The sequence below is a fragment of the Neodiprion lecontei genome, chromosome 4 (genome assembly GCF_021901455.1).
Source record: "Neodiprion lecontei isolate iyNeoLeco1 chromosome 4, iyNeoLeco1.1, whole genome shotgun sequence".
NCBI lineage: Eukaryota > Metazoa > Arthropoda > Insecta > Hymenoptera > Diprionidae > Neodiprion > Neodiprion lecontei.
Window position 1 is genome coordinate 2,355,910 of NC_060263.1, and position 13,857 is coordinate 2,369,766.

The following is a 13,857-nucleotide window of genomic DNA, read 5'->3' on the forward strand; positions in this document are numbered from 1 at the left end:
GAAAAGGGGGGGAAAAAAACCACATACCAGTCACGAAAAACTAATGAAACGCCGCGTCTGTGTTTGTGCCCTCGTCATCTCCCACCCTCGCCAATGTTTTTTTTTTTTTTTCTTTTTTTTTCAGACTAGCCACTCCGCGTATAAAAATTGATCCACGCGTTTTATAAAATATTACTATACACGTATAATGTATGCGCACGTGTGTGTGTGTGTGTGATTGTATTTTATCGTTTATCGTTCGCGATGGAAAATATGATTCATACAATTTCGGAGAGAAAATAAAAAAAAAAAAAGAGAAATTGATTCCAATTACCTTCATTCTCTCGCTTTTGTTCGCGAAAATTTGAATTATGTAAATTTTTTTCAACCCTTGGTGAGTTGGCAACGTCATAGTTATGTATTATGCGATAACACGCACACACTGTATGCATACATTGCGAAACGTGGATAAGGGTTCTATATTCTTTTTTTTTCTCTTTGTATTTATCGAGTGGCGATTACACGAATGATTTTAGACGGTAATTGTACATTTAACGAGGTTGACATCGGTACAAGTTTAACTTTTAACGAAACGTTAGGGGGGGGGGGGGGGGAATGTCACTCCAACTTTACGAATTTGGAATTACTAATAACGAATGGAATTTTACCGTGTATAGAAAATATGAGTTTGTCAATAATTTAAGACGATTTTTATACATTGTGAACAGAGTTGCGAAACAACCAGTTTTCCTGTAAAATCCATCTTTGTAATAACAATGTATGTACGTTTAAACTCTAACCTCGTATTATAAATACGATGGGTATATATATACATGTGTATATATTTATTTATTTATTTATTTATACGTATAGCAGAGTCCTGTTTATTTATTTATTTTTTTCTCCAATCGTTTATCCACAGTTGATTGAAAAATACGAATACACGGTTGTGCGATGAAATTAAACGCAAACAGAGCGATAAATTGTTAGGATAAAGAAGGAATTGTATTTTGTATTTATTTTTTAATTCTTTATATTTATATAACCACAATTTAATGCCGATGTACGGAAAAATGTATTTTGTTAACGTTGACAACTGTTGCGGCCGAGTTTCAATTACGATCTTGCAAATTCTTTTCTCCTCTTTATCTCTCGAATCGGTAGTTTTGATATTCGGCATCTCCAGCGGCTCATCGTCGACGATGACGACGATATCCGAGAATGTACAAGAAGACGATAATTGCCTCGTTAGCACTTTCGCGGCAAGCTCGTTGATATAGCTACAAGTAGCATCGAGTACTCGTATTTTTAACTGGATTCTTTGTTTTTTTTTTTTTTTTTTTCGGAACATTTCAAGGCAATGGTGTTTTCAAAAACGTGTTCTATCACCATTTCTTAGCGACGCCGAGCGAATTATTAATACTTTGATTGCGAGTCACGCGTTATTGTGTAATTTACATTGCGCGGATATTAATTAATGACAAGTTGAAAAGTTTAACGTTTCTCGATGTTACAATAATCCGGACACGTAAATACAATACGATGCAAGTTACAGACCCGTATAAAATAATTTTCGTTCGTCGTTCTACCGCTTGTATCTTTTCTTTTTTTTTGTTTTTTTTTCAACTCCGTTACTATACACGTACACAATGTATAGTTGATAGTTTTATTTTTACTCCCTGTCTCATTGCTGCGGTATTACAAGCGAAGCAGAGGAATAATACGTATTATAATAGGTTCGTTCGCACACTCGCGTATACGTGCGTACATGCATGTAGATATTGTACATTCCTACAATCGAGATATAATGGAGATTGGCGGTAATTTGTCCGCGTAATTACGGTAATTCCTGTAATCCTCTTCGCGCGCGGTTTCACATCCCGTGCAATGTCTCCCGGTAAAAGTTCATCTCCGTTCTCCGTCGAGTCCCTTGGTATCCCGTTAAATAACAAATACGTACGTACGTGTGACGCGTAGTGAAATACAACATTGTTCTCGCACGCCGTGGTGTCGGTTTTCATTTTTACAACAATACAGGGATATTAATTAATTTTGACAGAGTTTACTTCGTAGATCGATTATATGGATGGATAGATAGACCGGCGAATAGATAGGTACAAATGGATATCAATAAACGTATCTCTGAACTTTACTTACGTATTTACGTATATGGAAAGCGAAACGGATAATTCTTGTACGAAATCGGGTATATTACGTTATTATTTAGGCTCCTTATTACACACTTGTACACGGGTGTGTACGCATCTGTGTACGTCGTATATAATCTTATGCCTGTAACGCATAACATTGATACAACAGAGCGATTCACTCGACGTCACATTAACATTATCGACTTATCTCGAGGACACTCCGCTTATCGCGATACATTTATACCTTATATATAGGTATGTATGAGCGTGGGTACATGTTAACGCACACATAGACACACGCGTATGTTTATCTACACATACGGACCATGTTACGTACGAGATTATGTTTGTAACGAAAGATTGATCTATTTTGACGCGTATATGTCGCCTCTTATACGCCGGTGCAGGTTTGTCTTTTTACGACACGTCACAATTCGAGGATGACGACGACGACGACGACGAGGAGGTCCTCTCAGATTACTTTTAGAGATAGTTTTGATGGAAACCTGCAACCGCTCGCGGTAGACAAAAAAAAAACATGAAACACAAAAAAAAAAATCACGTACTATCTCTTTTCCTCCATTTTCTTTTCATCGTTTTCACGCGTGTGCGTGTGTTTTCTTTTTCTCCTCATTTCATTCTTTCTTTATCTCCTCCTTACTTCGCTCCTCAGCGATACGATGTGACGTGATGGATGGTTTCCTCTGTTCTTTGTAATAATACGATTTTATCGCCGTATTACGTACGTACACATGTAACAAAATGTCACACATATTACACGTTTATACGTATATGTGTATACAATCTTGTCGCTTTTGGAGTTTTTTATTTTTTCCGACCCCCGAATCAAACGTTCACACGTGTTTATAATCGCGTTTATACGCATGGAAGAAATCATATACCGATTTATTTGTTGCAACAAGATGCGTGTATTATAATATGTTGTATATTTGATACAACGTGTAACGTTGATGATAAAATTCATCTTACGGGCGGATGAAATATTTTTACACTTATAACGCGAGGTTGGTATAATAATGATTGTCTCACTTTCGAGGGAACAAATAAAATAATTAATCACCGCCTCGTCGTATATAATATATATATATATATATATCGATCAATCGCTATTGAATTGTGCATTATATTATGCGGACATGAAAATGTGACAAGAGATGGAAGAATTGATGGGGGATTTTGAGGGTGGCGGGAAAATAGACGAAGAAGGAAGGGAATAATAAGGGAATGTCTGGCTAAACAATGACCGTTGCAGGCGTCGGACGAGGAGGACGAGGATGACGAGGAGGACGAGGAGGAGGTTTTGCTTCTCTTGTTCTCTCTTTCTTTCTTTCCTTCCCTCCCTTTCCTGTTTGCCCGACTGCCTCCTCGTCCTCCTCGTCCTCCTCGTCCGGGCAAAGGAACTTAAAGAGGGAAGGAATGAGGAGAGGTTTTGTGAGTCGTGCAACGAACTTGTGTATACCAACAGCAGAGAATACACGACCTGCAACGACCCGCCGCGCTTCGAGATACCGTGAGAATATTGTTATAACATGTCTATGGATGTGGGTATGAGGTATAAACAGCAAACTGGATAGCTGTCAATATTCTCGTGCGGCACGAGGGGAAGATGGATAAAGAGGGGGGGAGGAGGAGGAGACGTTGCAACAAACTACCCACCCGATTCTCGTGACATGTTGTAAATAACGTAGTTTCGTATTTTATCTCGAGTAACCGTTACGTTTAATGCCGACGACGATGACGTGTCAGAGAAAAGAGTCAAATTATCGGACAAATGATGCCATTTTTGACATTCGACAAATTATCGTCACACGTGTGTATATGTATGTATATTGGTAAAAGTGATGGATGCCTTTGAAAAAATCAAAATCGTGGAATTATAAATAAAAGCTTGTCCGTTGATCGTGTATTATTACCCGCAATCGATGCTGCCGTTTAAAGGCAGCTTAAGAATTGGTTAGGTGATAATTTTTTTTTTTTTTTCATTGTATCTTACCTTTCAAATCGTCTCCGGTATTTTACAACATCGTTCACCGAAGTTGACCGTACGACGGGACGATTAGCGGTAGCTACGAATTAACTGTCGTAAAACAGAAAAATATATATATATATATGAAAAAAAAAAAGTAAAAAATCAAAGCACATTGTAAAATTCTCGTTTCTATTTCTCGTTTTCAGAGAAGCGACAATCTCGACCTGTCCCTGAGCGTTCCGCAGCACCATCAGAGCTCCTACCACGGTAGCTACAACATGGCCGATCAGGTGAGAGTCTTACGATTAAATTATACCTAATATACCTGATACCTGACACCTACAAACACGTGACGCGTCAGCTTTTTTTTTTTTTTTTTATCCTACAACAATCGGAGAATTGTTCAAATTTAATTAGTCCGATGTATCACACGACTTGTAATATGTACTCTGTGTATAGCTTTACGGTAATTGAAAACTAATAACGCGGCTTATTTATATTATCATCGTACGGTATATTCGTTCGTTCGATCGATGATGATGATGATGATGATGATGATGATGATGATGATGAAACATTCATCCACCCCACGCCCTCGCCCCACTGAGGATCAACCTCCGGATGAGTTATTTGAAGAAGAATTATAATCCGAGAACCCCGTCACGATTAACCGTGAAGCAGAAACGAATACGTAAAGTATACGTGTGTGTGTGCGTGGATAAGAGGACGGCGGAGGGAAGTAGCGGGAGAAACGAATGGGGAGGGTAGAGGAGGGGAACATTTGTTACAGCTGTTACAATAAGCGCTAGCTAGAGTTATATCTGTCATCTAGGGACAAAGAAAGAGGGAGAAAGAAAACGAGAAAGGCGAGAGGAAGGGGGGGAAGCCTCGGTCTTTGGTTTGGTCGTCTCTTTCACACATATGTATAAAACTATACGTATGATACCTCGTACCTTATACACGGATATACGCACCTTTACCTCTCGACAGTTTGTAACGACTTCTTTTTACCTTCTTCCCTTCCCTTCCCTTCACTGGAACTACGACGACGTCGACGATGACGATGACGATGACGACAAAAAGTAAATTGTCTTCTTTCTTTTATTTATTTATTTTGTTTATTTTTTTTTTTTTCATCTTCCATCTCGCTTTGTCACGCCGTCTATATTCTATCCCGCACAGCTTCTCCTTTCTTCTTCTTTTCTCTTTCTTTTCCTCTACATTATTTATACTCTTCTCTATTTTTTCAAATGGAAAGATTTGGAGGACATTTTTTCACCAGCTCCTTATATATATATATATATATATATATATATATTTCTCTTTCATCTTGTCACACTTTGTCTCTTTTTCTCTCTCTCTCTCTCTCTCTCTCTTTCTTTATGCATGACGAGATTATTTATTATCGTAAGTGAAAATGACAGTATAATAATATTCGTCCAATAACTGAAAACAAAGAGTTGTAATGAGAAAATATTGTCAGGTAAATCAATTATTTAATTTCGTTTCTCGATTTTTCCTGACAATTTTTCTAATATGCTATATTATTATATATTATATATATATGTGTGTGTGTGTGTCGAACGCGCGATAAAAATATATTATTATCATTGTATAATTGTTTGAAGTATTTGTACATGTATGTAGTTACTCAGAGAATGATGGGACTATAAACCGAATAAACTAGCGTTACGTTATCTCTGTGCAAACTTTGCAATTCGTAGGCTAAAATATATGTATAATAATCTGGACATGCGGCGGCCGTAACTATTAATCTTATTGGCATTGATGGTGGGTGGGAGAAGGAAACGGAAGGGAAAATGGAGGTTACGTCGTTAAGAGTTTAATATATCGCTCTGATTTTATCACTCTGAAGATAAAATTCGTTTTACCATATTTGTATGTATCTGTCTATGTGTATAGAAGTTTTTCGTGCGTATGCACGTATAAAATGCGGACGTAAAGCAGATTTTTTTTTTTTTTTTTTTTTGTTTTTTATTTGACGTTTATTCCTTTGCATTTATTATAATGTAGTTACAATGTAAATATATTCTTGCAGGTTTTTTTTCTTTTTTACTATTTCATTTTTTAATGTAATGTGCTCAGATTCGAGTTTACGTTCACATATTATATTATGGTTTTTCTTTTCTTTTTTTTTTTTTTCTATCCACCATTTCCTCTTCGTACCGAAAAATTTCCAGAATTTCGAAGCTGTGTGTTTTATTGTCGTACGTAGTATCTTGAAAACTTGGTTTAGCGGTAAGGTGGAAGAAAAAGGGAAAAATTGATACAACGATAACGTGTTTATCTTGTATTATTCCGCGTAAACTGCCTTCGGGCGAAATATGACGAGAAAGAAAAAACACACACACCATTTATGTACAAATATACACCGTAAAACATTCGAAACATGCGGATCAGAATCGAGCAGCGGAATTGATGTAATATATCGAGAGTAAAAATCGCTTGGTATCTCACATTTCCGACTTCTCGAAACACACCTGTGTAAACTAATTACATTACGTCGCAATTTCATTCCGTGTAAGAACAAAAGAAAATAATTTAGAAAAAAAAAAAACAAACGTTATGCAAACTTTACCAAATATGACGAAAGAAATATCTTGATAACTATAACATCGTCAATTATTATTTATAGATATTTAATTCCCCGTAATCGTTGATTCTGTTTAATCGCAAATTAATATACTATCGTATTTTTAATTTTAGTACAAATGTAAACCTCATTTAAAAAAAAGAAATTTTTTTGCTACGCTTGTGCGTTAATACCAACAAATTCATTATCCATAACGTGCAAATAATTGTACAGATTCCTGGTCGTATGCTATAGTCAACTATTCCAATTTCAACGGCGTATGTTTTGCAGTATAAATGTTGGATTATAACTGTCGATAATTTATAATAATACACATTGGAATGTAATGAGTATGTTTTATACACGTACGTGCAGAAATTACGGAATTCCGTAGCGTACGTGGCTGATAATGGAGGTTCGATTTTACAACGATCTTAGGCTTCTTCTATACGTATCATAATAATAAACAAATGATAATGATAATAATAAAAATAACCTCTTCGTTCTTCTCGTCTCGCCAAATATTCGCCCGAAGGCCCGAATCAGTCAATGCAATCTGTATGTAATCTCTGTAATTGGCAATTTGCCATAAATATTATACCGGTTGTATTTTTTAAAACTTTTTCTCCCTCTCTCCCTCTCTCTCCGTCTCTCCCTCTCTTTCACTCTCTATTTCCCGCTCACTCTATCACTCTCACTCGAGTTTCTAACGCGGATAATATTTGGCGGGCAGTTTAACCGCGGAGAAAATTTATAGTCGGGTGATTAAATAGGTCCTTTTTTCATTACGCGTTAGAAAAAAAAAAAAAAAAAAAAAAAAAAAAATATCGTTACCTGCTGCAAGAATTTTTCACATCCGAATTTTCGGATATTTTAATTCATTTGCATAACGAATAATAGGCCGCGTTACAGTGTTACGTACAACAGAAAATCGACGGTGTGATAATTTGAAATTTTGCTGAACAAGTATAATTATAATAATGTATAATTGAATGGAATTTTTTAATTATTCTACACCAATTAATTCTTCCCGCGGCGTTTCGACCAATTATAAAACCGTCGAGTGGGCATATTTTTCCCGCCCTCGCTGGCTTTCTAGTTGTAAATATTTTTTTTTTTTCGTTTCATTATTTCATTTCATTGGTTTTCTATTATTATAAAACACTTTTTCACCCGGCTGATATAATTGCCAAGAGCAAGGCCACAGGATATCTGTGTAGGTACAGGAATTCATTTCGCTGTTTCCCAATGTTATATATATATATATATATATATATATATATATATATATATATATAACATATTGCAAAACTTCGACGTAAGTAAAAGAAAACGACGTTCCATAGATGATGTGTGTGTGTGTGTGTGTGTGTAAAAGTTTTACAATTAATTCACGTTATGCAATCTGTTTCTATTCCGTTTTTAATTATTATTAATTATACAGGCAACCTTCTGTCTAGGCGATATAATATCTTATGATTAAGTACACAGGTTGCCTTTTACTTTATGCAGTATAATGTAAACCTAGAATATAATTTTGCCCGCCCCCTAAAAAAAGAAAAGAAAAGAAACAAAAACAAAAACCAGTTACAAAGTTATAAGTATATAAGCAGGTATATAAATATAAATGTGATGAATAATAATTTGTTTGTTGGTAATAATTTTTTTTTTTTTTCTTGTTATTCATCCACCAGTATTCCACGTGTGATTGAATTTACTTTGCATTGACAATGATTAACGAGACGCGTCGGTTGTTGTGTCGAGTGTTGAAAGTAATTCTCTGCGTGTATACATATAGACATACATACACATGTGTTTGCGTTGAGTAAAAATATATTAATGATCGTTTGGTAACGACGAATGAATCTTTCACGCTCTGGTTAATTCAAGCTTCGGCCTGCAGGGCGTACATTTATTTATCCTTACATAGTAGATACACGCTCGATGTACATACATACGTGCATATGCGTGCAATGTATGTCGAAACGAAGGCAATACGCTCAGAATCAGCCTATAGCGGAAGTAACTTTCTCATCAATACTCGTATCGAGAAGAGGAAACTCACTAATCACAAATCGATTGCTTGCTTGCTGCTATAAATAATAGGTTGGCGCAAACGGAATATTTGATACGGGTTGAAGAATGTGTGTGCGGTTTGGAAATAACTAACACGTTATGCGATTTCTAAAACTTGGAGGAAAGTATGAAGGAACGAGAAATTGTACGATAGGAATATAAATTAATTCAATCTGCTGGTTTCTGTCCTAATTAAAATTAACATCGAATGTGTGTGAAATTTCAGTTTTACTTTACGATCGTGTTGGTAAATGTAAAGAGAGAATTTAATTCAGGGTTCGTGCGCACAAGGGAAACCGGGAAAACTCTGGGAATTTCTAAAATGAAACTGGAATCTTTAGTCTGTCGAAGAAACGACATCGTGATTGTACAAAAGTTTTTTCGATGTTGAGAAAAAAAAAATTTTTTTTTTTTTTCGACCCGAAATTTTGTTTCGCCGAACCACTTTACATATTCTCTGTGCATATTAATTAATAAAAAAATCATCCTTGGTTATTTTCCTCACGGAAAATCGCAGGCTCTGTTGGTTGTAAATTTATAGGCAGTAATATATTTACTAGATGAGAAATTTACAGCCTTTTTTTTTTTTTCCCATACATATGAATTATCTATCAATTTTATATATATATTTATAAATTTTTGACATTTTCAAACACCTGTCGTATTTTTCATTAAATACTTGCACTCAGTTTGTATGTACCTATGTACAGATTTGTAATGTACGTCTACGTTATACGTACACGTACATTATTATATATACACGTTTATACGGATCTGCTCTCCAGGTAATTAATCTTGCGTTACGTCGAGGTAATTTTCGCCACGCATGCCTAATCACCGCACCACACCGGTCACAAACCACTTTCTCTCGTTTAATAATTTTCTTTCGTTATTTTCTTTTCCTCGAGAATTTTTTTTAATTTCTTTTTTTTTTGACATGTATTTTTCTTTTTCTTTATCCTTTGAATTCTTTTCCATTTCACCGTTGTTTGTTATTTATTTTTTTTAATTATACACATTTGCACGAGGCCTTTCCAATACTTTTTACGATAATCGGATACGTATTATTTTTATGTAAAAATCACGTGACGCGATTCGTTCTTTCCGTGTTACGTATATATATACGTAACATATATGTTTCTGCAGATGTTGGGTATGAATTTTGGAATTGGCGTTTTCAGAAACGTTTTTTTGTTCCGCTAGAGATTGAGAGAAAGGTAAATAGAAATATATGAAAAGATAAAGACGAAGAGGAGGAGGAGGAACTAGACGAAGTTGCAAATGTAAAACAAGAGTTTGGCGAACGAGTTGTCGGAACGACGACGACAACGACGACTACGCAGAGTATATAACAATGTATGTACGTAAGAATAAAAGTGGAATTAGAGAGAGTGCGAGAGAGAGAGAGAGAAATCCCGGAAACCGTCCAAATAATATTTTCTCGTAGCTGAAAGTTACTTTAGCAAAGTGCCGCCGCGTAAGTTTTAACGAGATGAAAGAAAAAGAGAGAAAGAAGAAAAGAGACGAGAGGAACTTTACTTCTCTTCAGAGTAAAGTATTATATGGAAGAAAAATGGTCGACCTTTCCATTCGATGTATTATTTCATTCTCTTCTCTCCTTTCCTCTCCTCTTCTATTCTCTTGTTATTACATTGCGTCATCATTCTTCGTTGATTACTCGTGAAAATGAATATAATGTAATTTTAATGACAGCATAAATCACATCGGTATAAATAACTATTTGTTATCGTCGAACAAACATTCGTTGTTGAATTTTTACAATTATTTACGATCAATCTTTATCTCTGTCTATCTAATCCATCTATCTCTCTTTCTCTCATTTATAAACCTCGCGCAAGAAATTAGCTGCATAATCAGCGATCATCGTTCAATTTATTTCCCAATTATGCGCATTAACGGTAATAAATAGCAATATTAAGCTGTTCGCCGTACCGAGATAAGGATGAAATTTAGGAGTCTCCTCCGTTTCGGCTTTCCTCCCTTTCTCCCATCGCCGCGAGAGAGTAAACAGAAATACGGTAATGCTCGGAATCCTCTTAACCGTTTTCGGTCCACATACCCTCACGGTTAACCTCCACCCACACCTACGACCTTCCGTGCATTTGTACAGGAACTTACAAGTTTATTATACCGATCTACGCTAAAACCGAGTTGTTATTATTATAAACATACACGGCCAATGCATCGCGCGTGTCGCGCGGCTTCGTTATCTCACTGCGGCTCTGTGCAACCTCGTATTATACGTATAATTTATACGTTATATCCACTTAACACCCCCGCCCTCTTCTTTTCCCCTTCGTTAATAATATTTTACGCTTGTTTTACTCCAACGACGACAACGACGAATTTTGTTACGAGTTGATCCTGACGCTCGATTATTCGTATAATACGTAACACAAACAATCCCAAACTCGTTTTCGTCGTACAAGTTATTATTTACTTATTTGTTGCACTTTTTTTTTTTTTTTCCTCCCTCTTCAGTCAATATAATTAGAAGAATATTAGAGTTACCGTGTTATTGTAAGAAATGTAAGGAAAACGAGAGGATCGTGTTTGAAGCTCTTATATTTGACGAGAGAAGAGATTAAAGAAAACGGGAATATCAAACGAACGAGTCTCATCTCAAGTGCGACAATAATAAAAAGCAGAGGATTGAAAAAAAGAAAAAGGAAGAGATTTCTCTGCTCGCGATGTAAATTATATTGTGCATATATATATATATATATATATATATATTCGTAAAGACTAATTTCCCTCTCGGATCAAAGTATACACAGGTTAGGTATAAAACATATCCGTGTTATATGTATAATGTATACATGCACGTATCTACGTTTGCATTATCAAGCTATAGACACATCGTATACGTATCATTGCTGGATGATGAAATTTTATTGTCACTGTAATATAAACATTTTTTCATATTTCCATTTCTCGAATCCCGTTGAATATTATTTCTGTTCAATAAAAAATGAATCGACTACCCGAGAGGTTTTACATTGTAGGACACGCGTGTACCGATATACGTATACGTACACGTGTATAGTGTATACACACGCGATATTGTACATGTCATGTTATACGTTATAGCTAGCAGGAGTTTGAGGGAAAGAAAGAGACGCGTTCGATCAATAGGGGTAGTACTCTACCCACCCCTGTGCCTCTACACCCCCCCCCCCCCCTACCTCTCTCCCTCCCACCCACCATTCTGCAGAATACGAAAGTGGCGGCGGAAGGGGAAGGGCGGAGGGGCGGAGGGGTGAAAGTCCCCTCAAAGGAAAATTCCTGACGCTATTAAATCCAATTTAAAAACTTTTATTCCTTTGGAAAATTTATTTTCTCTTCTTCCGCACGCGGTGTGCACTTGCACACACACACACATCCGGAGCCCTCTCCTACCTCCCCCATTCCCCCCAACCCCATCCGACCCTTTGAAGACGGAATAAATTGCCACCCAAAAGTATGGGGGGTAACTCTTGTCTACGTGTATAATAATATATTTACATATACTTTGTAAATACCGACGTCTTTGCGTTGTATGTTTGATATTACGATAATATGTATTTATTCTCATTCCTTCGAAGACACGAGAGATTCCTTGAATAATTCACTTTGTCTTCGTTTGTCGTTATATTGAAATATTTTGCCAAGAAGTAATAAATATTTGTACAAAAAAGGATGGGAAAAAAGGGAAGCAAAAAACAAGCGTGGAAAGATAATATTACGAGTAAAGAATTATCCGTATTGGGAGGACTGATTTATTTGTATTAATTTGTCGACGATGACTCCGTTATTTTGCAGACATTCCACACCCCGAGTTTCGGCGACGAGGATTTTGACATCCCGGCGATCCCCCATCCCCATCAGCAACATCAGCAACAGCATCATCAGCAGCACGACCCAATGCACGGATATCAACCACAGGTTAGTAGAGCCGAGAAATGTCAAAATTGTTATTTATATTATTATTATTATTATTATATATATATATATATATATATATATAGATTTTATCTATCTCTCTTACGAATGATTTATTTATACGCTGCTGCAGTTTTGACGATCGGTGAAAAGATTATGCAAAATTAAACGGATACGTGAAGTCTTATTGGTAGTCTTGCAGGAAGTAAAAAATACGGGGGAAAACAGCAAGAACGATATTTTTCACTCGGAATGTAGAAACCATAAAGATACATCGAAAGTAAGGGTGGGGATGAAAGAAAGAAAAAAATCACGAGAGAAGAAAAATTCTAACGGATGCATAATAGAAATGTTTTGTATATGTATATTTATATATGTGTATATATACACCGTGCAGAGATCTCGTGACTAAATATAAGATATCGTGGAACCTGAGGAGGGTTCGAAAGTGGTCCAAGAATAGGTTCATCCACCCCTCTCTCTCTCTCTCTCTCTTTTCCTCTTCCCTTGCCGCGAAGATCCTGTACGGAGACAAGAATATCCTAAAGGGACTTATTAGTGTTGCAGTAGCACTGCTGATGAATCTCTTAACTTGACGCGCACCTTCGTAAAGTAGCTCAATGAAATTCTCCCCGTGAAGATTATTGTATCATGACGATATAGATATCATGTATAGAATTCCAATTCATTATTTAGTTATCCTTACAATATTTACACGTTACATGTATACCTATATAAATATATATATATATATATATATATATATTTATACGTATCCATACGTATATAGGTGCATAGATGTATACGGGACATGTGGTGTTGTTTCAAGATTCTCTTTTGTACATCCGCAGGAAACGAGGGGCATTCCAATTGTGTGTGCTAGCTATTAAACTAAGTTATGAGACATCCGCGGACCTCCGTCTGCCCTCATTAATTAACGCGCATAAGTCTCTCACGTATTGCGTAGTACAATGCTGACTCATCCTTTAACCGCCTGCATCGTCATCTTAAAGAAAAACAAAAAAAAAAAACACGGAACACTGTAATAACGAAAGTTATTTCATTTTCTGATATTTCCATGCAACACGATTTCGCCTCCGTATACGTAAAATGGTATATTTCGTGTG

The 13,857-nt window shown here is 36.1% G+C and overlaps 1 protein-coding gene across 5 annotated transcripts in view; it reads left to right on the top strand.

Moving 5' to 3' along the window:
- LOC107224682 (TOX high mobility group box family member 3) overlaps window positions 1-13,857 on the top strand; it is a 139,915-nt gene that overhangs the window by 105,740 nt on the left and 20,318 nt on the right. For 3 of the 5 annotated variants that reach the window (XM_046738757.1, XM_046738758.1, XM_046738759.1), the window contains exons 2-3: window positions 4,326-4,409; window positions 12,611-12,733. In XM_046738757.1, coding sequence (XP_046594713.1) covers window positions 4,326-4,409; window positions 12,611-12,733 — 207 coding nt within the window. Of the gene's footprint in view, window positions 1-4,325; window positions 4,410-4,671; window positions 4,811-12,610; window positions 12,734-13,857 lie in introns of those variants that run through there. The other 2 variants (XM_046738760.1, XM_046738761.1) reach the window with 2 other exon arrangements.